General features: G+C 45.2%; 2 protein-coding genes across 5 annotated transcripts in view; one reads left to right on the top strand and one right to left on the bottom strand.

Moving 5' to 3' along the window:
- The window catches only part of FLII (FLII actin remodeling protein), a 52187-nt gene extending 49176 nt beyond the window's left edge, over positions 1-3011 (top strand). For both annotated transcript variants that reach the window (XM_061599154.1, XM_061599153.1), the window contains exons 28-30: positions 1306-1411; positions 1647-1712; positions 2246-3011. In XM_061599154.1, the coding sequence (XP_061455138.1) occupies positions 1306-1411; positions 1647-1712; positions 2246-2380 (307 nt within the window). In that variant the 3' untranslated portion in view covers positions 2381-3011. The remainder of the gene's footprint in view (positions 1-1305; positions 1412-1646; positions 1713-2245) is intronic.
- A 919-nt stretch (positions 3012-3930) lies between these two features.
- Positions 3931-26570, bottom strand: part of LLGL1 (LLGL scribble cell polarity complex component 1) — a 95057-nt gene continuing 72417 nt past the window's right edge. For all 3 annotated transcript variants that reach the window (XM_061599157.1, XM_061599156.1, XM_061599158.1), the window contains exons 13-23: positions 22376-22480; positions 20715-21007; positions 19183-19336; positions 17137-17290; positions 14933-15216; positions 12856-13120; positions 11758-11872; positions 10408-10505; positions 8394-8517; positions 7903-7982; positions 3931-7236 (exon numbers count right to left, since the gene is read on the bottom strand). In XM_061599157.1, the coding sequence (XP_061455141.1) occupies positions 7904-7982; positions 8394-8517; positions 10408-10505; positions 11758-11872; positions 12856-13120; positions 14933-15216; positions 17137-17290; positions 19183-19336; positions 20715-21007; positions 22376-22480 (1671 nt within the window). In that variant the 3' untranslated portion in view covers positions 3931-7236; position 7903. The remainder of the gene's footprint in view (positions 7237-7902; positions 7983-8393; positions 8518-10407; positions 10506-11757; positions 11873-12855; positions 13121-14932; positions 15217-17136; positions 17291-19182; positions 19337-20714; positions 21008-22375; positions 22481-26570) is intronic.

Below are 26570 nucleotides of genomic sequence, written 5' to 3' on the forward strand. Positions count from 1 at the left end.
ATCAGAACTTACTCTGCTGCAACCTATGACAAGGATGGGGAGCCTGGCGCCCTCCAGGTGTTGCTGGACACCAACTCCCATCAGCCCTGACCAGCATGGGCAACAGACTCAGGGATGTTGCGAGCTGTAGTCCGACAACAGAGCCCCCTCTCCTATCCTGTAATATAAGGCACCCACTCATACGCACTTCCCAGTATAACCATCGGGAATTTTATTTCACCCCTGCTTCCACTTCTGAAATCTCACCCCTATGTGCTTTCAAACAAGTCCATGTCATCATAAGGGCCAGTCACTTGAATTTTAAAAATTAATGAAAAATAGCTAGTACTGCCTTGTTTGCAGAGGGATTGTTGTTGTTATGTACCTTCAAGTCTATTTTGGCTTATGGCAACCCTATGAATCAGCGACCTCCAAGAGCATCTGTCGTGAACTCACACATGTAAGTTCAGGTCTGTGGCTTCCTTTATGGAATCCATCCATCTCTTGTTTGGCCTTCCTCTTTTTCTACTCCCTTCTGTCTTTCCCAGCATTGTTGTCTTTTCTAGTGAATCATGTCTTCTCATGATGTGTCCAAAGTATGACAACCTCAGTTTCATCATTTTAGCTTCTAGTGACAGTTCTGGTTTAATTTGTTCTAACACCCAATTATTTGTCTTTTTCGCAGTCCACGGTATGCGCAAAGCTCTCCTCCAGCCTGACGTTTCAAATGAGTTGATTTTTCCTCTTACCTGCTTTTTTCACTGTCCAACTTTCACATCCAGACGTGAACTTTTTCCATTTCATAGGAGCATAGGAAGCCACCTTATACAGAGCCACACCCCATCGCTCCGTTCATCTTAGCACTGCCTGCACCAGGGATGGGGAACCTGCGGCCCTCAGGATGTTGCTGGACCACCTCACATCATCCCTGACCATTGACCTTGCAGGCTGATTGGTGGTAAGAGTCCTCCAACAGCTGGAGCAAAGGCTGCAGGTTCCTCACACTTGGTTGACATGGCTAGTGTCTCCAGGATTTAAGGAGGGCCCTTGTCCAGAGACACCAAGGATTGAACCTTCTGCATGCAAAGTAGTTCCTCTTCTAGTGAGATGGTCCTTCTGTGATGATGATATTATTACATTTATATCCCACCTTTCCTCCAAGGAGTTCAAGGTGGCATACACATATGGTTCTCCCCCTCCAGTGAGCTTCACAGCCATGCGGGGATTTGAACCCGGGTCTTTCACGCCCCAGTCCAACACTCTAACCACTACACCACACTGGTTCTCTGTTTACTGACAAGAGGCCTTCTGGTAATGTCTTCTCAGATGCTCCAATGAGAAGGGCTATTTTGCCGTGTCGGAAAAATGCTCAGATTTCTGCCAGGATGACTTGGCAGATGATGACATTATGCTACTAGACAACGGGCAGGAGGTGAGTGGAGTTTTTTTGCATGGGGGGGGCGGTTTGCCTGGGCTGCTGTTCCCAAAGAGAACAAAGGCTGCAGGTAGCATTTTGCATTATGGAATGGACTGAAAATGGAAACTACATCCATAAATTGGGACATAGAAAAAAATTACCCCCCAACACTATTGGGAAAAATATTTTAATTTTTATCATCTTGTGTTTTTAACCCATTCTACTTCTATTTCCCTCCCCCCCCCCGCAGGTCTACATGTGGGTAGGAACACAGACCAGCCAGGTGGAGATCAAGCTGAGTCTCAAAGCCTGCCAGGTAAAACAGCCTCTGCAAGCCACAGTTGCCCAGCCATCCCACGGGGGCCCATTCTGAAGAGTCATGTAAACATTTTTGCAAGTCATTTCTCATCATATAATGCTTTTTGCATTTTATTTTCACTCGTATATTCATGTTTATGCCCATTTTTATGCATCCCCTCACCGGCAGACACTTCCCTGAGCTCTCTGGGGAGGAGGACTGACTGTTAAACCGCTCAGGGAACTGTAGCTCTGTGAAGAGAACAGAGATTGCCTCGCAACTCTCAGCAGCGTTAACAAACTACACTTCCCAGGATTTTGGGGGGAAAGCCATGGGTGTTTGAAATGGAGTAACAGTGGAATAACGTACAGTATAAATGTGGACCTGAGCACTCCCCATATTCGTGTAGGTTTTATTTTTTTAATTGTTAACAACAGTAATTGGTTTGTTGTTTGCAGGCCTAGGCTCCTGTGGTAAGAAGGGTGGGGTGGAAATGTAATAAATGATAAAATAGCTGGTATTCATAGCTTTCCTCATTGGTCTGTCTGCAGGTGTACATCCAGCACATGCGCTCAAAAGACCCAACCCACCCACGGAAGCTCCGCCTGGTTCGGAAAGGCAACGAACCGCCGGCCTTCACCCGCTGCTTTCACGCCTGGAGCGTATTCCGGAAGCCTCCAGCCTAACCTGCTTGCGGGAGGCCATCGCAGCAGAACTCCCTGCAACCTGCCAGACTTCTTAAATCTGTCTCTTTCATCTGTGACAACTTTTTAAGACTAGCAGAGTGGACAAAATGTTACCAGAGGAGGTGGAGCTAGATATGTACCTTCCCGTGTAAAGAAAAGGCACCTTTACTGCTCCCTCATTCCTACCCTCTTTTTTTTCCTTGGGGCAATGAAACAGACATTGCCTGGATGCACTCTTGAGAAATGTTACAGCTGGGACTTCCAGCCCCACACCAGTAGAATCACAATGTTGGGTTTGTATTTTTCCACTTGCACAAACTTTTTTTTAATTATACTTAATACGCGCGCACACAGGCTGTGGCTTCTGTTGTGCTCTTGAGAGCACTGCAGGTTGGGAACAGGAATGCTCAGGGCTGAGTTCAGGTTGAAGCAGGATAGATCAGCCTTTCCCTGTAGCTGATGCAGCTCTTTCTGAAGTAAGTTTTGTGAGATAGAGCAGAGAAACTGGACTACTAGATCCTTTTAAATCCAGTGTTGGGTGAAAGGTTTGTAGTGCACTTAAGACTGAAAACAGATGTAATAGAAGTCCATTTTCTAAAGAATAAATAAATGGGGTTTATTCCTTTTAAAATTGCTGTGTTCTGTAGCTAGTCCTCATGTGAGCAAAAATGGGTCCTTTAAAATACATTGTACGTTTAAAAGGGCTGCATAGCTCTACCTTTCAGCCCATGAATTTTGAAATCGGAGAAGGGGACAGGTAAAAATGCCACCCTTTTACATTGGGAGGGTATAGCTTCTAACTATAAATACCAACTTGTCTGCTGTAAGTGTACTTTTAAAGTTTTATATCTTGCAAAATACCTATACAGTAGGCACTGTGTGATGATCAGATCAAGGTAATCGTGATTGAAGATGACATACCTGTTCTGATGACTAGGCTGGTCTTTGCCCCATATCTTCAACAGCATGCCTAGGCATTCAGTGGCATTTTTAAGTCCCATTTAAACTTACCTAGTGTGTTCAGGATGTCTGGTTAGAAGACACCTCTCCCCCAGAAAGACAATTACTATCAGGCAGTTTGCTTGCAGCACATGTGGCTTGAGGACACACCTTCCCCTTAGGATCCCTCCAGAGTGGATATATTCTGCAACTTGTCATTGATGCACAGTAATAGTACATTTGTGGCAGATTTATACTGGACCACCTAGACATCATTCCGCTTTATTGGTTCTGCAATGCTTCCCCCAGTTCTACCGCATTATTGCCATGGGCAGGGGCCCTCTTGTGCTACAGCGCAACAAAAGCAGGACCAACAAACCAACCCCTGGAGCATTTGCAATATAGAAACTTAAAGGATCCCAGCAGGACGCTACTTGACTTGCCCCAGTTGGAAACGAAGCAGTGTGTCTGCCCCAAAACTTTTCCAGGTGCAAACAGTATAGAAAGCAGGACTGCACATAACTACACGGATACCACTGTGAGCATAAATCACCATGAATGCATAATAAAAATGGAGGGACCCTTAAACAGCAAGCCACATGCAAGCGTGATACTATTAAATGCTTTATTCTTTTCCATTATTAAAAACCTGTATTAATAACTAAACATTGCTAAATCCATCATCAGAACAAAACAAAAATCCCCACAGAGGGTACCTTCTAACAAGGAAACTAACCCACCCTCCCCTCCACAATTTAAGTCTGCCAAAAAAAAAATTAAGACACACAATGGCACATTTCAACTATGGAACTACTCTCCTTCAACCGCACCTGTGCAAAACCAAACACTCACACAGGCACACCTGGGGGGGGAAAGAGAGAAGAATCAAACCGTACCAAGGAAAAAAAATCCAAGAAAGAATGTCATGTAAAATCATTATCAGGAGGTAAAGTTTGTGCATTAAGTGGCAAGCAGATGATCCCACATGTGAGCCAGCCAGCCACCCTATGGTGATGCCCACACTATTTAAAATTTCCTTCATATCAGCTTTCGCCAACCTGGTGCCTTCTAGATGTTCTAGACTGCAACTTGACTACATTTATGCTGGCTGGGGCTGTAGTCCAGAACACCTGGAAGGCGTCAGGTTGGCAAAAGCTGCTCTATGTTTTAGGCCTAGGCCAGCCTCTGTACCTTTCTGAGATCCAAGAACATATAGTGGCTGGCTTTCCTTACCACCCAAAAGCGGCATGACCTGCCCAACCTTACCTTAGCACGAAAATGGTAGCCGTGAGCACAAAAATAAGGAGATGAATACAGCTGTAACGAACAGGACAAGTGGCCCAGCCTGACACCGGAACTCGGAGCCCCATCAACATGTCAATGCCAAAGGCCCCACGTCATACTGTCCCAAGGTTACTTTTGGCACAAAACATATTGCAAGGAGGACTTGGCTGCTGCCGCTGCCGCCAGCATATTCATCTAGGAGGTAATGCAAAAAAAAAACCACAAGAGGGTAAGAGAGGAGGCCTGGCGGGGAACCTGTGGCCCTGCAGATGCTGCTGGACTGCAACTGCTACCATCCCAAAGCACCAGCCACACTGGCTGCGGCTAATTGGAATTGTTCAGCCTCTGAAAGGCCACTGGTTCCCCACCCCTGAATTAAAGGCTGGCTGACCCCCCTCCCTCCCTAAGATGCAAAGGAAGAGAGACAGAGATGCATGTGGATCTCCATGGGCAAAGGACTTGCTTAGGCCCTTGCAGTATGCACAGATCTACGCAGCATGGCTTTCCTCAATCCCTGCTTCCGTGCACTTTACAAAAATCTGAATCCACTCAGAAAACCCTCAAGTGTGTGCAAAAGCCCATCGTAAGAGGTGGGGAAAGATTTCCACCGCAAGGAGTTTTTGACATTGTACCGCCTGGCTGGAAAACAGGTTGCCTTTTAATAGCAAAATGGAATTAAGACAGTCGATTTAGAAGGTGGCTGGCAGCTGCCCAATAAGCCCTTTCAAGTTCAGCTTTAATAAATAAGTGGAGGTCACAGCCTCTGAAGCAACCTTGAAAATCTGACAAGAGGGAGAAGGGGATAAACAGATGGAAACAAGGTTGCAACAGACACCACCACCTCTCCACCAGGCTGATGCACTGACGATGCTTACAGGCCCCTCCAGCTATTGCTAGACTCCATCACCCCTGGCCATGCTAGCTGGGGCTGATGGGAGTTGGAGTTCAGCAACATCTGGAAGGCCCAAGGCTCCCCAGCCCTGGTGTACAGTTTGGAACTTGTCACTAAAGACTCATAGGATACTACACTGCTTCCTAAACCCATTGGGAGATCGCTCGCTGGTCGACAGCCAAGGAAGAAACAAAACAGAAAAAGGAATGTAACCTGAAGCTTTTCTGCCACCTTGTTTGATGAGGGGTTAAGGGGCCACCACCAAATGGAAGCTGCCCACCCCTCAAAATTTGCAAGCCAAGATTTCAGGAAGGAAGATGGCACCTTGTCGTAGTGAGTGAGCCCAAGGATCTCTCTGATCAGGGGTCAGGAAGCCTCTGACGCTCCAGACGTTGCTGGACTTCAACTCCCAGCAACGAGCATGGACAATGGTCAGGGATGATGGGAGCTGTAGTCATAACACCTTCTGGAGGACCACACATTCCCCATCCCAGGCAGCTAAGGCTAAGAAACTGCTTTAGGACAGTCGAATTCCTAAACAGCATTGAGAATAGGAAGGAAAAAATACATTTACTTTAGAATTTTTTGGGAAACTCTTAAAGTCCCCTCATTGCACTTCCTTCCTCTCCCAAAAAGAAGGATCAAGGGAATCCAGCAAAAAGGGCACACAGTAAGTTCTCTTGGACATTTTCTTCTTCTGTGCAAAGCTTGTAGCCTCACAGCAGTAAAAAAACAGCACTCTTAGTGGCTGGCTAGACCTTAATCCACACCGAGGGAAGATTATTACTACTTAGATTATGGATTTTCTTGCAGATCTGTTGTCTCCCGTTGCTCAAAAAACCTACCTCTTGGGAAAAACACACACTCAAGATTTTTGTACAACCACACTGCTCAAAGAAAATCCTTCAGTCCAGCCAGCCAAATGTTCCCTCTGTGCCAAAAAAATAACTTCCCACCAGTATTACAAAAGAATTTCTTCAAGTCAGGCTTTTCGGCAAGCCCGCTAACAGCAGGCGAGTGATAGGTGTCTGTCATCCAATCAAGCCCTGATTTTCTCAGCTTGCAAGCCAGCAGATCCAGGAGTTTGCCAGAGGCCGAGATAGAGACAGAGCTGCGACAGAGAAGGACAGTCTGAACATATGTAAACATCCCCACCGAGAGCAAATCAGCCAGCCAGTTCCATGAGGTTTCAGGGAGTTGTCAGGTGTACCAGCCAGAGAAACGCAACAATCCATCAAGTCTTTATCTACATAGAAAAAAAGTCCCTTTTCCACATAACGTTTGATGCCGATAGCTCAGCCAAGAGGGGCTGAGTGGGATCCTGACGCCACACGTGGTATCTCCCACATGCCCACTTTGTGTCTTCACTTTTTTAAAAAAAGATGTAAGAGTTTTAGTGTTGGTTTGTTTTTGTTTTTTTGTGCAACGGAAGAGAAGACACAATTTGGTCCTGTAAAAGAGGATGGCACTTTTTTTCTTTGTTAAAAAAAGAAGAAGTTGATGATGCAAACTTGTAGGAGGAAGAGATGGCAGGGAGAAGATCCCAGGTGTCAACTTCCAGGCCACACAGTAGAAAAAGTTATGATCCTTTGTACAAAAAAAGAAAATCCAAAAATGCAGAATAGGGTCTCTGGAAGGAGGAGGAACACGAAAGGCCAATAGTCCATCACAAAACAGTCAAAAGTCTTTTGCCCATGGGGTTTCAAGCGCCAAAACAGGCCAACAGGACTGGCAGTGGTCTCTGCAGAGGGAAACAGAAAATGGTGAGCTGGATATTCCGCAAGGAAACACACTCAGTTCTGCAACTTTAGTCTGCTTATTTTAAAAACTTACATCCTGCCTAGTTTCTGAAAGAAACTCACAAACCCAAAACACCAGGAGAGTGATCAAATACACGAGCGATGGAATTATTAAGTTTAAAATGTTATCCAAACCTACATCTGATTTAAGTAAAATTGGAATAACTGCTTGGCAGAATTTATTCAATTCCCATTACCCACAAGAGGGAAAAGAACTATATGTGTCAGCACACCTGTCAACCATCTGATGTCATACATCAGGTGTGGCATGTGATGTCTGGTGTTTGCCGTTAGAGCAACAGCTTGAACTTTCTTGTGATTGATGGCAGCAGGTGTGGGAAAAGTAGGTGTGGGAAAAGTGGATGTGGTAAACCCCAAATGGCCTCACAGGTCAAATCCAGACACCTAGCAAGCCTAATTAGGCATGCAGGCCAAAGGTTTCCAACCACTTATCTATACTAAGCACCAAAACTCCCCTCCTCACAACCTTGCCTCAGAAAATTCACAAAGTAGAGACTCAAAAATTATGCAGGCATCCTTGAGGCCTAGGAACTTGATTCTTTTTTTAAAAAAAAAAGGAATGACAAAGAGCAATTTGCAGGACATACCTCATTTGATCAGGATCCCTGGGGACCGAGCCTCATCCTCACTTATGTTCCTCAGATTTCTCTCTGCTTCTTCCAATGGGCTGCAAGAGATGATGACTGATGATTAAAAAATATTTTTAATACCCCCCACCTACTTTTGCCTCATGAAATCCAGGGCTGTATACAATAAGCATGAATAAAATAAACAAATAGGGCCACAAATACAAGACAATAACTCAATAACGCAACCCCCCTCTCCATGCATATCCCTAGCATTTGGTAATCAAAGGAATACTGCTGCTAAATATGGAGGCTCAATTTAGGTATCAAAATTGGAAGAACCAAGCATATTTGATTTCTTTCAAACAAGGTCCTCTGAGCTAAATAGCCATCACTGGAGTGGCTAGTTTAGGTTTACTAATTGCCCATTTCACAGATTTATGGGAAAAGTTAGCAAGTCTTCCCATCTTCATGCCATCTAAACTAGAATCAAGACCAAGGCAGCAACTTACGCCAAGTAGTCCTTCACTTCCTCAGCGGTGATGTCTCCAGTGGTGTCGAGAGGGGTGTCAATGCTGTTGTTGGGCGAGTCAACCGGCGTCACAGAGAAGGAAGCCTGGTGTTCATCAGGAGACCCTGGGAGTTGGGGCAGGGGGAAAAACGTAAGACCATGAGGGCAACCCTGCTGGGTCAGGCCAGTGGCCCATCTAGTCCAGCTGCCTGCTCTCACAGCGGCCAACCAGATGCCCATTACAGGGAAGCCCACAAGCAGAATCTGAGCACAAGAGTACTCTCCCTGCAGTTTCCAGCAACTGGTATTCAGAGGCATACTGCCTCCAACTGTGGAGGGAGAACATACTCATCACGGCTAATGGCCATTGATAGCCATATCCTCCAGGAAACTGAAAGAGACATGAAACTTAGCAGTCAGCATCCTCAGAAATTCAAGCAAGATACTGCTGACCCTTGAATGCTTGGGCACTGCTTCTGGGCCATTTACAGTGTCCTGATATTAGTAAAAAAAAAATTGCACAAAGTGGTCTTTCATGAAAGACTCCCTACAGCATGGATACCTAACCTGTTTTCAGGCCAAGGGCTGCATTCAAGGATGGCAAACCAATTACCAATTACGCTCACTGTCCCTTCTGAATTTGGGAAAGCCATACACAAGCCCACCTGGAGAAGCAGGAGTGTGGGACAAGCTGGATTGTTTTGGTTCATTGAACAATATTTCTCAAGCTCTGCTTGTGAACATAGACAGAGTGAAAACTTCTTTTCTCATCTTATTATCAACCATGTGAGAAAGCCTGCACTTTAAGCTCTCCAGATTCCAATACTATGTAATGACAGAGTGCAAAGCAGTAAGCACCCCAATAAATCAGGAGTATGAGGCATGAATTATGGGACAGGGCCATGCACATGCCATTCTAAGCCTCCTCGATCTAGATTCTTCCAGAGATATGTGGTGCTACAGTTGGCTATAAGCCTTTTTAACGTAGCCCGCCAGCCCCCCATCTTCTCCATCAGAGTGCTGAGCTGAGAGGCTCTAATTTCTCCTCCATCCAGTGCTATGATAGGCATGAGTGTAGCCTATGCCTGTGTGCGTGTGTTTGTGGGGGATGCGACATGCAAATGCACGATTGGTGGCCACTTCGCCTATGATCACCACTGGCACATGGATTGCCATCCTGATTATGTAAACAAGAATCTTGGTAGTCAAAATAAAGCATCTATGGTTATGGAGGGAAGCTGGGAATGCAGATGCTGGGAAGGTAATGATCTAATAGGTATAAGATGCCCCCTCCCAGAGAGTCTTTTGGGTATAAATAAAGGACCCCTAGATTGGGGAGATTAAGCCTCCAGGGGCCTTGAGAGCCTCAAAGCAACATTCAGCAAGAGATTTTGACAGCCTCAAGATAACATCACGAAAGACCAAGCTTCAAGCAGAGTTTCCAGCAAGAATCCTAGCTGGCTATTTGTGAGGTTTCCAGCGAGACACATGTAAGAGCAGCTAAAGACAAGGTGGAGAAGGGACCCATTAGCCATCAGTTTCGTTTTAGTGCTTTACTGCTTGCAAACAACAGTTCCATGTAAACAGCTTGCTTAATAAACCATTTAACGTCTTCACCACCAGAAGTGTTCATTGCCTTTTGAAATTTCGAACTAACTTGTCTCTACCTGGAGATGCAAGGTATTGAACCTGGGACCTTCTGCACGCAAGGCAGATGCTCTGTCGCTGGGCTACGGCCTTCTCTCAAATACAATATTGTGGTTTTTACATTTTTTATTGAAATTTGAATTCCATGGAATGCAAAAGGTAATAAAATAAAATACATAAGAAAAGATAAGAAATTAAAAGGAGATATAAAAACACAATTAAAAAGCACGCAGCGCCTAGCACTGCGCACTCCAGTTGCTACAAAGGCAGAAAAATCATGACGTGGTCCTGCCAAGACCCTCAGCAATTTGCAAGTGGTCCATGGGGAGGAAAGTGTCTGTGAACCCCCGGCTTAGAAATTTCCTTACGATCGCTGCTGGCCAGGGAATGGTTGGCCTCCGAGGATCCTTGCAGGGCATGCATCCCATTGGCCTGGTTCAGTTTTGGCATTGCTGTGAAGTTGTTCCTGAAAGAGAAAAGAAGCGGCTCTCACTGTTGAGCTTGCTACACCAGGCTAGCCGCAACATTATTCACCCAACTGGCATGGATACCTTTAGGGTTTTTTTGTTTTTTTTAAAAAAGAGAAAATCAAAAACAGCAACTGTGGGGACCCCTGATCAGATCATAATTGTCGTCTGAAGGCAAAGGCAGGCTTTCAGCAATTGGACGGGGAAGCTTTTTCATCCTGAGAGCCATATTCCCTCCTGGGCAACCTTCCAGGAGCAGTGTGCCAGTGGTAGGTGGGGCTCCAAGAGAAAGTGGGCAGGGCAACAGATGCAATTCTTATCTTTGTACAGTAGGGCACATTCCACCCATGCAAAAGTCAGAGGTTTCAACCCACAACAGTCTGCATCTGGGAAAGAAAGATGCATTGTCACAATGCAAGGGCACATTCCAGCCGGGCGAGAGCAGGGGCAGCGAGGGGTGTGGCCTGGGGAGAGTCACAATCAATCTGAGGCATGAATCTGGTCACATTTGGCCCATGGGCTTGAGGCTATCCAGCCACGCTTTGAATCTTTGTCCCCACCAAGGTCATGTTCCAGACCCTCCCTGCTCCTCGACAGTCCAGCTGTTATTTGCACTGAAAGGAAAGCTCTTTCTTATGCAAATACCAGCAGCAGGCAGGCGGTGGGTGCAGGAGAGATTCAGACCTCTGCAGTTCTCTTAATTTATTAATTTTTTAATACATCATTCACGCAACTGTTAATCATGCAAACTTCACAACTCATCTAGTTTAACTCCGAGGGGCATGATTTAACACACATGCCCCAATCCTTCTAGCCAAGGTTGCATTTATTCCAAAAATACATGATGATGATGATTTTAAAAAAAGAAAGTTAAAATCCTTTGCAATAAGAAATGTCAAATTCTGCAGTTTGCCTAAATTATGGGTTGCAGCCAACTAAGCTCTGTTCAGAGGAGACTCACTGAAATTAAGTCCTAAATTATGCCTATTAATTGCAACGGGTCCGCTCTGAGTAGGATTAACACTGGATACAACCCTATATCAACTGAACATATTTGCACAGTTTCTCCTAGTTTCAGGAAGCTGAATTCTGCACCTGCTACCATTCAGCACCCGGCCTTCCCTCTGCATTTGGCATAGCCCAATTGTGTACAAAAATATATTTCCCCTACTCCGAAATACTTCAGGTCATTGTGGTGCCCAAAGGTCAGTCATAACCTTCATTACTATTGTTTAAAGGGGCTGCGCTTACCCGAGACAGGTGGAGTCATGCACACGGCTTGTGTCCAGCACGCACAGGGGCTCTGTAATATTCCTGGTGCTCAGGGAGAATCGCTCAAACTCTGACGGAGAGATCAGATAGAAGCCTGGAAACAGAAGTCCACAAAGATTTGTTTTTTTTAAAGAGAGGGCCAACAGCAAACAGAATCCACTTCCTGTGCATTTCTATTGTTTAATGCATATTACGTACATAGGGTTTTGCTGCCATTTTACTGGGTTTGTTCCATGGGTTACTGCATGGTTTTTATCATAATGCATTGATCTTTTTTTAGTTTTATTTTATGCTCTTCACATTTTGTAAGTCTCATGCAAACTTCTTATCTATTTACTTACTTAAAAATGTAAATGTACTGCCTTCAAGTCGATTCCGACTTACGGCGGCCCTATGAAGAGGGTTTTCCTGAGGCTGAGAGGCAGTGACTGGCCCAAGGTCACCCAGTGAGCTTCATGGCTATGTGGGGATTCGAACCCTGGTCTCCCAGGTCGTAGTCCAACACCTTAACCACTATGCCACATTTACTCAAATATTTATACCTTGCTTTTAAGAAACTTCCTCCACAAAGCAGCTTACAATCTAATAAAAACAAATACCCCCATCCGACAATAAAATATTTAAAAAATACAGTACAACCAAAGAATATATAGCAAACAACTAATAAACTGAATAATAAACAACCAAATAAATAATAATTTCATAAACCTTCAATCGTGTACAGTCTTTGTCTAAACCAGCCTTCAGTGCCCTGCAAATATTCTGAACTGCAATACCCATCAACCATAGCCAGCAGGGCTATGCTGGCTGGGGTTAATGGTAGTTGTAGTTCAAGATGCCTGGAGGACGCTAGGCTGGTAAAAAGCTATATTGAGGTTTCAAGCCCCTAAGAGAATGGGGTGTAAGGTTAGTAAGAGCACTCACAGCTGGGCAGGCTTGGGCTGATAGAAGCTGTAGGCTAGAACACCTAGAGGGTGCCTCCCAGAGGTGTTCCAAGCTAAATAGCCCCAGACCTCTTCATCAGCTCCAACCCTTTAACATTCCAGGTCTAACTTGCCCCACCCCCATGGGGCTCACCTTGGCCATGTTTGGTGAAGATACAAGAGGCGATCCCGCTGATGTCTTCCTTCCGGATGCAGTCATAGTGTACCTGCGGCCTCAGACCTGGCACTGTGAAGACGTGGATGTCCCCCAAGTTGGTGAGGCAGGCCAGGCAGTTCTCCGTGTAATCCTCACATGCCACGCTGACAAAGTTCACCAGCCCCACCTTCCGTACTCGGCAGCCCTCGTGGGCCGTCAGCTTGAACTTGGTTTTGGCACTAACTTTGGGCAGCGTGAACACCTGGAGTGGCAGAAGTGGGAGGGAGGGTGTGTCTTTCAACAAGCCTTTTAAGTAGAGACCTCATCCCAGTCTGCGTCGGAATTGCTTTTTAAGATGTTTTTCAAGCTTTTCTCTTTTTTAAAAGATTTTTTAAGGATGTTTTGTTTTAATATATTTTAAAGTCTGTTTTTAAGAAGTTTTAGAGTGTTTTTAGTGTTTTTGTTTGCCACCCTGGGCTCCCACTGGGAGGAAGGGTGGGATACAAGTGTGTTTAATTAATTAATTAATTAAAATAAATAATAATAATGGCAGAGGGTGTGCTTGGCTTTAGCCTCGCCCAGCCCTCTCTGAGTCAGGAGGGAGACGCTTTTTGGAACACTTTAATTTCTTCCAAAATGGCTAGATTTTCTCTCTCATCTCAAGGCGCAGTATGCAACCCTCCCAAGCTGAGCTTGCTGGCCTTGAGAACGGCACTCACCCATGCTTCACTGGCCTCAGTGGTGGCTGGTGCCCACTGCAACAGGTAGGGCAGAAGGCAGGGAGCTGTGCCAGTAGGCAGAGCCAGAAGCAATGACCGGCACAGCCAAGCAATTCTAGTTTTGTCCCCATCCTCTTCCCTGCAGAGTTCAACAAAGGGTAACACTGACACCAACAAGGAGGAGGAGGACGTTGGCAGGCAGTACCACCCCCTGGACTGGTTGTAAGATAAAAGGCAGGCAGGTAGGGGCAGGCTGAGGTTCATGGGGCGCTGCCCCATTTGCCCTTATGAACCAGCTGCCACCGGTTAGAATGTTGCACCTCCACACCTTAAGGCTGCAATTCAATACATGTCTGCTCAGAAGTAAGTTCCATTGGGTTCAGTGGGACTTACTTCAGTCAAGTGTGTATGGGACTGCAGCCTAAGGCAGCAGCATTGGGAGGGGGGGAACGCTGATGACAGCCAATCAAGAATCAGGTCAGAAGTGTGTGCACCTGGATACCGTTTCATTTATTTGCAGAGATTTCTTACTCAACCCTTCACCATAAGGTCCCAGGGCGAGTTGCAGCCATATACATCACACAATATTTTGTTTTTCGACAACCCTTTCCAGCCACATGAAGAGGTCCCTGCCTTAGTTCTTCATTTTGTATTGTTTTTAAACCTATTTTCAGAGAGGGGGGTTGGTACTGTTTTTAAAACTATTTTAGCTGTTTTTATGATATGACCGCAGATCGCCTTGAGACATATAGTGTAAAAGGAGATTCATCAATTAGTTAATAAATGACATATTAAAACCCAATAAGACAACTTAAAACAAGTCAAAGAAGGTGCAGATGATAACAGAGGTGGTCTCAGAAGAAGCGCACAAATCTTAACTGTCAGAGGCCAGCGCAAAGGGGTACATCTCCAGCAAAATGATGGAATCTATATAACAAAGATGCTTGATGCATCCCTACGGAGAGGAAGTTCCATATTTAGGGGCTGCCGCAGAGAACGTCCTCTCTTGGGTCACCAACCCCTGAGCTTCCGAGGGCGGCAGAACTATCAAGAGAGCTCCTCTGTTGATCTTAACACCCAAGAGGGAAAAAGGCAGTCTTTCAGACATTTGGAGCTTAAGTCATTTAGGGCTTTAAACACAAATAAGAACACTGTGACTTGACTACCCAACAACAAAACCAATTCAGAGAGAGGGCAATGCTTCTTGCCTTCACTCTAAATGAGCTATCACCTTTGTTCATAATAACTGACCCCGCCCCCCCCCAAAAAAGGATCACTGGAGAGGATTTCACGAACCTCCCCCATTGAGTGAGGTACCAGTGGCTCCCAAGGGCAGTAGATACACTCACGATTACCTTGAACTGCTCTTCTGAAGCGATGAGCACCGAATGACTGCCTTGCACGTCGGGGGCTTTGGCCAGGTCCCGCGAGACTTCGTACGGTTCCGGCAGAGGGTTCCCCCGGCCATCTAGGACGGCAATCGATACCACTGGCGCCCTGTGCATGAGCTGAATCTCCTTGCCCAAGACCGCCTCCACAGAGCGCTCCGAGAACTTCTCCTGCGAAGGGACTTCCAGGGCGTAGGCAAACACTGAGCCAGAGTTTGTGCCGGCCCACATGGTGGGCCCATGATGTGCAGCTAGGGGAAAGACAAGGCAGTGTGAGATTGCATCCTGCACTGAGCAAAGGGTTGGATCAGTCGACCCCCAAAGTCCCTTCCATCTCTATGATTCCAGGATACGGGTGTGAGACCAAGTCACAAAGAGCCAACAACTCTCCCCTGCTTGCTTTTTCGAAGGTAGTGGCGGATTCTCGCTCCAAGGGGCTTCCTGGGAGATCAGAGTTCTCCATGCACTTTGCAAGACAAAAAACCAGCCACAGCCTGGCACGAACAGCAATGCCACCATCGATGCAGCGATCTAGCACAACAGAAGGGAAGATGAAAGGGCCAAGAGGTCTTTCAGGATATGACCAAAGAGACGGTCAGCGGGCTTTTGAGAGACAGAGGGAGATGCAACGGAGAGACCTACAGCGAGCTCCTCTAGCCTTTCCCAACCGGGTGCCTCCAAGGTCGCTGGATTCGATTTCCATCATCCCTCTCTGGGGCTGATGGGAGTTTGAGTCCAACAACATCTGGAGGGCGACAGGCTGGGGGAAAGGCACTGTACGGGACACAAAGCAAGCAGGCAATCCTACCCTTTTATTTGTCATAACTGTTTCTTTTAAATTCACTATATTTATTCAATTGCTCCATTAAGATTTTTCTGTTGTCTTCTTCTAGTACTCTTCTTCTTTTAAAACGTTAACGGCATCTTATATTATACTCTGACAGATTATGACTTAATTTTTATTACATTATTAACTTTCTAATTTTTCTAACTTACTGACCTACTAATGTGTTAATATCATTGTGTATTATGTATTTCATTCATATTCATACACACTTCAAATACATTAGTTTGTTTATTTATTTCTTACATTTATACCCCACCTTTCTTTCATTGTAGAAACTCAAGGTGGCATACATGTGGCTCCCTGGCAGTCTCCCACCCAGGTACTGGCCAGACCCAGACCTGCTTAGCTTCAGCAAGGTGGTGGCCTCATGTGCCTTCAGCCCGTAGCCTTGGACAGTGATTTCGAACACACAACTAGGTCTTCTGCTCGCTATTTGGGAGTAATCAGTGCTCTCCTCCCCTCCCAGGAGACGACAGCACCCCGCTCCCCACAGCTACACTAGGGCTGGGCAACCCTCCAGATATTGCTGGACTACAACTCCCATCATCCCTGACTATTGGCTATGCTGGCTGCTGGGAGTTGAGTCCAACAACATTTAGTGTTGGACTTTTACAGACGCCAGTCCCATGCTGTGGAACACTCTTCCAGCAGAGATTCTGCAGGCATCCTCGCTTTGGACCCTTTCGGTCGTCCTTTGCATTATTTTTTGTGCCAACAGGCGGATGCAGCTGTTTAAAGTGTTTGAGCAGCCAGTCCTTTTAATGATTGTTTTGTCTTGCTTTTAATTGTTTTTAGGCTGCTCTACACCCCCCTGATGTTCTGCAAGAAAGCGGTATATAAATACTTTGATAAATAAAAAGTAATAAACAAGCAAACACTTGGAGGAGACCTGGTTGGGGAAAGTTCATCAAAACTTTTTCGAAAAGGCTTCTGGTAGCAATCACCATCAGCTACTGGAAGTTGACTTTTCACATCATCTATGACACCAGGGTTGGCTGATTTGGAATCCAACATTTGGAAAGCCACAATAACTATCCCCCCTCCCTCAGCAAGCATAGCCAACTGTCAGGCATGATGGGGAGTTACGAGTCCAACTACCCCCAAAATCCCTAGTCTACAGCAAAGTTTGCAATCTTCGCAGGAACTGCAGTGGGTTGCAGAACCTCCTCCTTGCAGCCATCTTGCGATTATCAAAACACAATCCTGCTGCTAGCTGCTTCGGTATGAACACAGGTTTTGGGAGGATTTCGGTACCCCCATTTAAAGTCCAAACGGCAGAGGCCCTTCTGTTTTCAGATACCTCTTACCCCCCCTTCCTGCTCACCATCTCGGAGGAAGGTATCAGCGAAGTAGAGGCAGCGCACGACTCCCGACAGCGAGTCGTCTGCTGACCGGGGTTCAATTCGCCGCTGGACGGGGGTCATCTCCACCTCGTGGGGACCAGGTTGCTCAGCCAGCTGTGCATTTGCCTCCTGTACCTGGGGGGTAAGGAAGGGGAGAAGGCAGGCTCAGGGCAAGCTGGGCTATCGACACATGCAAGAGCCACAGAGGTACCTAACTCTCTAGGCAGCAGTTCCCAAACGTTCTTCTCCATGGACCGCTTGAAAGTTGCTGATTGTCTCAGCAGACCACTTAAATGATTTTTCTCTGCCTGTTGTATCAGTTGTAATGCGCTGTGCCAGATGCTGCATGATTTTAAATTGTATTTTTCTTGCTTCTTTTACTTCCATTTGCATTCCACAGAATTCAAATTGTAATACAATAAAATGCTACATACGAAATAAATGAAGCAATTAAAATACAATTAAAAATAAATGTTGAATATTTTATACGATGGATGTGCCCGCTCTCGTCTTCAACCACAAATCCACAGACATGCTGCAGACCACTTGAATGAAGCTTTGTGGACCACTGGTGGTTTGCAGACCACAGTCTCAGAACCTCTAGTCTAGGGGACAGTGAAACTTCAAAAACAGTTCTCTGTCATCTACTCTAAAAGATCACAGTCCCCACCCATCCCCTACTTTGCCCAAGACAACTTAGTCAGTATATGAAAGCTGCAATTCAATATATGTCTACTCAGAAGTAAACTCCATTGAGTTCAATGCAACTTACTCCCAGGTAAATGTTTATTGGATTGCAGCTTTATTCTCTGTGTTACATTTTTTCATTCCAGTCTCCCTTCTAGAGAGCTCAGAGAGTGTTCCCTAACCCCCATTTTATCCTCTCAACAACCCTGTGAGGTAGGTTAGGCTGACAGGTAGTCAGAACCAAAGAACTTCATGCAGAGTCAAGATTCGAACCCACAGCTGCCCAGCCCTAGCCCAATATTCTAGCCTTCCACTTTTTCCCATTTGGGGACCCATTTCTTAAGTTTTTGCCATCTCTTTGTATGGCGATAATGTTTCTATTGTGACACCATCAGGCTGTGACCCGACCCATCAGTTGTAAGCCAAAACTCTAATCACTACACCACATTAAGCTTCCTTCCTGCGATCGATCAATCAGTATTTATTGTGGTCGATGACCAGCATAAAAAACATAGAAGACAACATAAAACATATTATCCAGATACATGAAATAGAACAAAATAACGTAACGTAAAATAGAACAAAAATATAGTTATATAAACAGCAATATTAGAAGAGTCAAAATTGCATTATGCAATGGCTATAATAATTCCTGATGGGTTTCACATGCTGCAGTACAAAATTTAGCTTCATTAAGAGAAAGCAGAGCTGCATTTTGATCGGAGAGGTGCAGAAGAACAGAGACACATCTGATGGTCCTGGCAAAGAGTTTCAATAAAGATTTTATGTAAATCATGGGAGAACAAACAATACAAAAGAGCATGGCTCACCCATTCCACCTCTCCAGAAACATGTTCCTGAAAAGGATGCTAAGAAGGAATTTATACCAAGTCCATCAAGCCTAGAGGTAGGTAGGCAAACTGGCGCCCTCCAGAGGTTGCTGGACTCCAACTCCCATCATCCCATGCTGCCAATGCTGGCTGGGGCTGATGGGAGTTGAAGTCCAACAGCATTGGGAGGGGACCTCACTGGCTACCTCTGATCTTGCCAAACACTGCCTAGTCTGACCTCCATGGCTTTTTTGCCATTTGCCAGGATCATTTTCACTGGGAGCCTACACCATTTGTTCCCTTCGACAAGCAAAGCCTTCGAGGTATGGCTCCTTCAGAGAAGGATATCTATAACTGGGAAACGCAAAGTGTACCTTGTTGACTCCCACATTTACGCATCAGCACCAGATCCTCAACCTCCCACTTCCTCCCTGCCAACACCACCATTAAGGTTCGCCCAGGACTCGAACCCACAACTTTCCAAATTGACCCAGACACTGATCTGCTTGCCTTGCTCGAGGGGCTGCTGGTGTTGACCCTCTTCTTGCCGGACACCCTGCTCTTGCGGATCCTGCGGAAGGACTGCCGGAGCGACTTCTTCAGGGACTTTACGCGGGACAGAGGCCCCTCCATGGCTAGGGAGTCATTGGGATGTAACGTGCACCTACCAAAAAAAACACACCCCAAACCACACCACCAAGGAGCGTCAGGAGCCTCTGGGGCAACAACTGGCAGCCTTTGGATCAATCCTCTCCTTTCTCTTGAGGTAGACCTCCAAGGGCTGAGGACTCCACCCACCCAGGTAGCCCATCAGCCTCTTCCTGATCTGGAAGGGCTATAAAAAACCTCAGGGTTTGGCCCTTTGTTGCTGGCACTTCATGTCTTAATTAGCTTCAATAACTCTTCTTGAGTTTAGTTACAGTTTGGGGGATTGTTATTGTTCAGTGTCTTGATATATGCATAATTGCTGTTATTATGTACAGAACATGCAACAAGTTATTCATTGCTTGGCCCGACTTGCTTGATTTAAGATAGTAAAAGAAAAGAAACAGCTCATCCCAAAGGCTGGATCTGTATTTCTCAAAGTAATCTGTTTTAGATATTTTACATGCATGTATGTACACTGTGCTTACAAAATCTGATATAAATATATAATTGGAACTTTCACTGCTCTGTGAGACTACTTTTACTGAAACAAGTACATTCTACTTACTCAAATTTAGTTTTGAATGTGGGATGTTAATTGCTCTCCTTTTAAAGCATATTATAAATATTGATTATTGAGAGTTTTATATAATACACTATTCAGTTCGGTAATTAAAAATATTTTGAGTTCAGATTTTCCTGAAGGACCAGTAGGGTATACAAAATGATTTAGACTAATAAATTTATTCATTCATTCCATTGCTTTTCGCTCTGCATCCAGTTTCAGACAATTCATTAGGCAAGTGAGGATCGTTCTGTTGTTTTTGCTTTTTGCATCGTTTTAACCGCCTTGAGAACGGTACAAACCAAATCTGGGGAACCTCAGGCCTAGAACCTTGGCCCCTCCCAGCCTCTTGGTTTGGCCCTTAGAATTCTCCCCAGGCCACACACCTCACTGGCCCGGCATCACACTTCCGAGTGCTTTTGCCTAGCGCAAATGTGTCCTTGAACCCTGATCATGCCTCTTGCTTGTCTGGATGGAGGACAAGCCGGCCTACTGTACAGTGGTAACATTTGCATTCATTGCTCCACCCACTTTTGCCTCCAGCCCCACCCACCGGCATGTGGCCCTCAGAAGGTGGCCCAGAAGGGAATGTGGCCCTCGGGCTGAAAAAAGTTCCCCCACCTCTGGTATATACAGAGAAGTTGTCCATCTGGGTGGCCTGCGGACATTTTGGACTACAACTCCCATTAGCCTCAGCCAGCATAGGCTCAGGTTCAGCCACCACCCCTCAGCACCCACACTGAACTCAAGGGTGACCACAAATGCAAAATTCATTTAAGGATTAAAATACAGACACTCCGCATGTTCGCCTCAAACTCATCCCAACTCCCACCTGGCCAGCACGGAGTTCCTCCTGTAGTAATCGTACAGCCCAAAGCCATGGCTAGTACCAAAAGCCACCAGGTTCCACTCGGAGTGGAGCGTGACCGCCGTGACCGCCGCAGGAGGCATGCACTGGACAAGGGCGCTGGGTTGGAAGCCGGGGGCAAAGGAGAGAGAGCCGTTCTTGGGGGAGAGACGGTCGTGGCCCTTCCACGTGAAGCCTTCGCGGTCCTGGAGGAGGTCGACCACGGCAACGTTGATCATGTGCTCTGACTTCTCATCACCAAGCTCCATCACCAGCACCTGCCACGGAGGGGAAAGAAAGGCGGGCCTCAGGAATAAGTTGAAGTCACTTCTCATTTCACAATGGAGGGGACTGTGTGTGTGTAACTTGGGAATTTCTGCTTAATTTTCACTTGCAGGGAATTAACTCTCCAATTCTGCTACCCTTAAGACACGGGCAAGGACTCCCACTCCCTTAAATGACTCCTCTTTTTCTCATTCACTGCCCTTTACGAATTCCAGACCCCTATGGATCTCCTAGTTCAGGAGTCACCCTGAGGTCTTCCCTTGCGGTCCACAGCACCTCTGAGCACCCCACCACCACCAAACACTTGGCCATGAGGTGGTGGTGATCTTTTCCCCCCTTGAAAAGTACAAAGAGCTGAAGGAAGTTGGAAGAGTGACACTCCCACTTTTCAAGGCTCAGATGAGGCCCTATTGGATCTGACTTTTATCCAGGTATCTTGGAAAAGGCTGTGTAAGCGCACTCTCTGCAGGGGCCAGGATGACTATAGGGGTTGGCACCCACAGCACTCACTGACCAAGGTTCTTGTGTTGATATACAAAGCCCCAAAGAACTTGGGTCAAGGATACCTTAAGGACTGCCTGAGCCTTTCGATTCCAGCTTGATCATCTGGAGGAATACTGTTAGTTCTCCCCCATTTTACAGAGATCTAGCTGGCCTCAACCAGAAGTCGGGCATTTAGTACCGCCAGTACCATGCTGTGTAACACTCTTCCAGCAAAGATTCGGCAGGCATCCTCAATTTGGACTCTTCTGCCTAATCTACCAGGACTCAAGAATGCAGTCAAAACCTCATCACTTTCAGACAACCTGTTTTTTGAGCATTCACCATTATTTGTTTGCACAAAGTTTGTGGAGAGGTTATATCATTCCCGCTGTTTATTGAGCATGCATTGCGATTTGTTTGTATCATGTCTCCTCTTCTTCCAGGCATTTTAGGATGTATTTTTAAATTGTTTTTTTTTTTTAAGTGTTTTAAAATTTGTATATTTGTTTTTAATGTTTTTAATTGTTGTAAACTGCCCAGAGAGCTTCGGCTATGGGGCAGTATACAAATGTAATAAATAATAATATTTTTGACTTTCAGGTGTCTCTTGAAGACTTTTTTTTTTAATGCTGACAGGCCTTTTTATTTTGATTTATTAGCCGGTCACTTTAATGATTATTTGTATTGTGTTTCACACAAGAACCTTGGACCTGGCCCAGGCGTATACGGGCAGCTGCTGCAGATGTTTTAGCAGAGGTGCCACATACTGTCGGCTGTCTGCCACCATCAGCGTCTAGCTGCTGCATTCCACAAATGCTGAAGCTTCTGGACCTGGTGAGTGTGGGCAGGTTAGGAGGGGTTCCGCCGCTACTGGTTACCTGCCCCGCTGTGCCAGCCACCACCATCTTAGCCGTGTATTTGCACAGAGCAATCTTCTGGATTCCCAGCCTGGGGTCGTCGCTGTAAGGGTCAAAGCAGCCAACCTGGATGATGGATATTTATTTTATTTATTTATTTTCAGGCAGAACCACCAGAGGCTACAAAAACCAGACCTCGCACAATCCCTCTGAAAGAAGCAAATGCCATATGTGGGGAGGAGGGTTAACAATGTACCCCCTTTTCCTCAGCGTTTCATCAGACCACAAGATCAGAGTTTCTCCAAAGGGATCGATATTGACCCCCTCCGGGGTTGATGGGACGGTGCAGAGGATGAATACGGACTTAGGGGTCAAAAAGGGGCCTGGGATGGAAAAGAAGTTTAAGTGCAAAAAGTTTAATTAGGAACTATGAGCCTCAGATATAAAAGAGCATGGGCTTGTACAGAGTGCCCCTCCCTTGCCCATGAGGAACCTCTGTCTTTAGTAAGACGATTCCAGTCGTCTGTGGAAAGATACATTTGGATAGTGAGTCATACCTTTACTGGGTGCATAACATTGTTTATACCCACCCAACCCATCAGTTTGTACTCATGATCGCCTGGACTGCATTATTCTGTTTTGTATTTCTTTATAACAGCAACAATGCAACAAGCCCATGATGCTTAATTTATTTTTTAAAAATTGTATACAGGTGCTATTTCTTGACTTTTTTTCATTTACATTCTTAAGAACTTGGGGTGAAGCGGAAGACAATTTTATAAGCTCATCAAGAAGCCAATGAACTCAGATTTTTTTGGAATTTCTGGATTACATCCTCAGGGGCACTGCTGTCTCACATAGCCCATCTCACCTGCGAAGCACGCATAACGAGCGACTTAGAAATACAAAGTGTACAAACACACTGTGCTCCCATCCAAATTTTCTGGAAAACTGTAATTTCTAAGATTGTGGGTCAGACCTTGACACCTCACCTGGGGCTGGCTCTGTTACCATTGCAGAATGATTGCAATCCTAATGTGGTTCACAAAGAACTGGTTGGATTTTGATTATCAGCAGCCCAACTGGAAATCTCAGCTAAATGGAAAACGGTTGTAGATCTTTCAGCTCGTAACTAGAAGACTAAGATTTGGGTGCTTCTTGTGTCAAACAAACACGGAAATCCCCAGTACAGGTCAAAACTGTCCAATACAGAGCAATGCTGAAGGTGTAATGTTGAGGCATATGATGTGGGCTTGTCCAGTGATATATTCTTTCTGGTCTGAAATTGTTATGTATATTAATTTTGCACAGGGGAACTCCTTGCCTTCGGCAGATGTTCATGCACTTTTAAATTATAATTATATAGGTAGTGCACTATATAAAACAACAAAAGTGGACTTTGCAAGCCCTTATGGTAGCTAACATACTTTGAGCTTGGAAGGAAAAATACCCACCGTCTATTACACAATGGACGGAAGACCTCACTGCCCTGATACATTTGAACATACTTCATAAAGATTATAGATGTCACTTTTGAGCAGATACCAATTTGGACATCTGGAGGGCTTGTATTAATTTATATGCTTAACTCAAGATGCATGTACTGATGGGCAGAGCATTCATAACATAAACTGATGGTGGTCTATTGTTATAAATTAATAGTGTTTATATTATTTTTTCTTTAATTTTTTTGTACCTTAATATTTTAATTTATTTTTCTTCCCTCTTGTTGCTAAATTTGCAAGTAAAAAATTAATTAAAAAGCTCTTCCTCAAAGTGGCGAACATATTAATACTACAAAATATAAAATCTCCCCCCCCCCAAAAAAAACCCCCAAACCAATATAAGGCAACACTCTCTCAGCAGAGATTCAGCAAGCATCCTCGCTTTTGACTTTCAGGTGTCTCTTGAAGACATTTTTGTGCCAACAGGCCCACGCAGCTGTTTATTTTTTTTTTAGTAGCCAGTCATTTTAATGATGGTTTTGTATTATTTTGAAATGTTATATCGCTGTACATTGCCCGGATGTTTTGCAAGAAGGTGCTATCCAACCAAACATAGTTGTGCAAGAAGAAAGTTTTCCCAAACTAGAAGATCAAAAAGCACACTCTCACCCTATGTACCACAAGCCTAGGGGCTAGACACTCTTATACAGCCTTCCCCAACCTGTTGCCTTCCAGATGTTTTGGACTACAACTCCCATCAGCCCCAGCCCACTCCCCAGTGGGAGCTGCAGTCCAAAACATCTCGAAGGCAGCAGGCTGGGAAAGAATGCCCTGACACACACTTTTCTCACAATTTAATTCTTAATGCATTTAACAGGAGGGTTTAATTGGACAACATAACTGCTCACTCCTCCTGTACAGAAGGAAGACAACATAAGTCACGTTTGTAGAGAGGTAGTGACAAGATATGAGCGTACACCCACTGCCTTCAATCCAGGACTGGCTGAAGCCTCCCTTCCAAAGTCACGTTTTGGGGCGCAGGGGAAAACCCTGGTTCTGAATATTTGGAGCAGAATCCAGTTGACCAGCACTCATTTACAACTAGCTTAGCTATCATTCTACACACACAACCTCATCCCTCCACTTAAAAAAGTACAGTGATGAAGAAGCATGCAAATGTGTGTGCAGCATTTCTTTTATTATTATTGTTATTGTTATTATTATTATTATTATTATTGATGATGATTCAATTTCTTACCCACCCTTCACCCTAAGGTCCCAGGGTGGGTGACAACAATTTGAAACTCAACATTAAAAAACAAGTTACGGTCACAGGAATAGAGTGGGTCCTGAAAACACATATCACAGATGTCAAGGGCCAGGGTAAAGAGGTGAGTCTTCAACATTTGCCTAGAACTGTACAATGAAGGTGCCAGGAAGACATTCACAATGCAGAGACTGCCTCTGAGAATGCCCCCTCCTGTGCCACCACCAGCCCCAAACGTCTATAGGAGGTGGAACTACCAAGTGGGCTCCCCTCTGCTGATCTTAACACCCGAGAGGATCCCACAAAGAAAGAGGTAGTCTTTCAGATATTTGGGGCTAAGTCCTTGACTCCCAAGTAGAAGGGATTCAATTGCTAAAGTTTGTTTCCTGCTCAAAATCTTCCATGACTCCCTTCTTCCACATGGGGGTGCAATTTCACAAATATTGCCCAAAAGATACCTTTTTAAAAAAAGGGAATTCCAACTTCATGTTTAAAAAATGAACATGTTGAATTCATTTAGAAATGAATGTGAGAGAAAAATCAACACAGATCAAACGAAGCCCAGGGTTGCCTACTCTGACCTGCAGCAGCTCTCCAGCGTCTTAGGCAGAGAGGGGTCTTCCCCACCAGCTGCTGCCTGATCATTTTAATTGGAGATGCCAGGAATTGAACCTGTGGTACTCTACATGCAAAACGTGGGCCTTATGCATGAACTATGGATCCTTCCCCAATGTAAATTCACTCACAAGGCTCTAAAATTATGACGTATTCACCGTGACACAGAAACCGTCTTCTGGCATCTAAGAGAATGTGTAAAGCAGGATTGTTGCTGAACTACAACTCCCACCAGCCCTAGCAAGCATGGCCAATGACCAAGGATGATGGGAGTTGTAGTTCAGCAACATCTGGAGGGCCAAAAGTTCCCCACACCTGGTGTAAAGGATCAAACTGGGGAAGGTGCACAGGTGCATCACTAACGGCCCCATGTGCACTGTAAAACATAGACCATGAAGATCTGAACCGGGGTTCTAACAGATTTCAGTTGAACACAGTTAAATCCTTCCCACAATCAGGGTTCCCTATTCCAAGGAGGATTCTACACCACATTCAGCTGACTGCCTCTTTCATTATTATTCTTGTTGTTGTTATTAATATGTCACCTTTTTCACAGAACTGAGACTCAAGGCAGCTTACAAAAATTAAAACAAATACAGTTAAACAAATAAAACATACAGAAGTTAATTAAAATGTAATTAAACTAAGTATAAAATTAAAACCAATTAAAACATGGCGATTAAAAAAAATACAAAATACAGATGAGTAAAAACAGCACCCTATTTAATAGCCCTTGCATTTCCAAAAGCCTGTCAGAACAGAAAAGTCTTCACCTGCCCACAGAAGGACAGCAGGGAGGGAGCGAGTCTAACCTCCCTAGGAAGGGAGTTCCAGAGTCTGGGGGCAGCCACCGAGAAGGCCCTTTCCTGGTTTCCCACCAGATGTGCCT

The sequence above is a fragment of the Rhineura floridana genome, chromosome 17 (genome assembly GCF_030035675.1).
Source record: "Rhineura floridana isolate rRhiFlo1 chromosome 17, rRhiFlo1.hap2, whole genome shotgun sequence".
Lineage (NCBI taxonomy): Eukaryota > Metazoa > Chordata > Lepidosauria > Squamata > Rhineuridae > Rhineura > Rhineura floridana.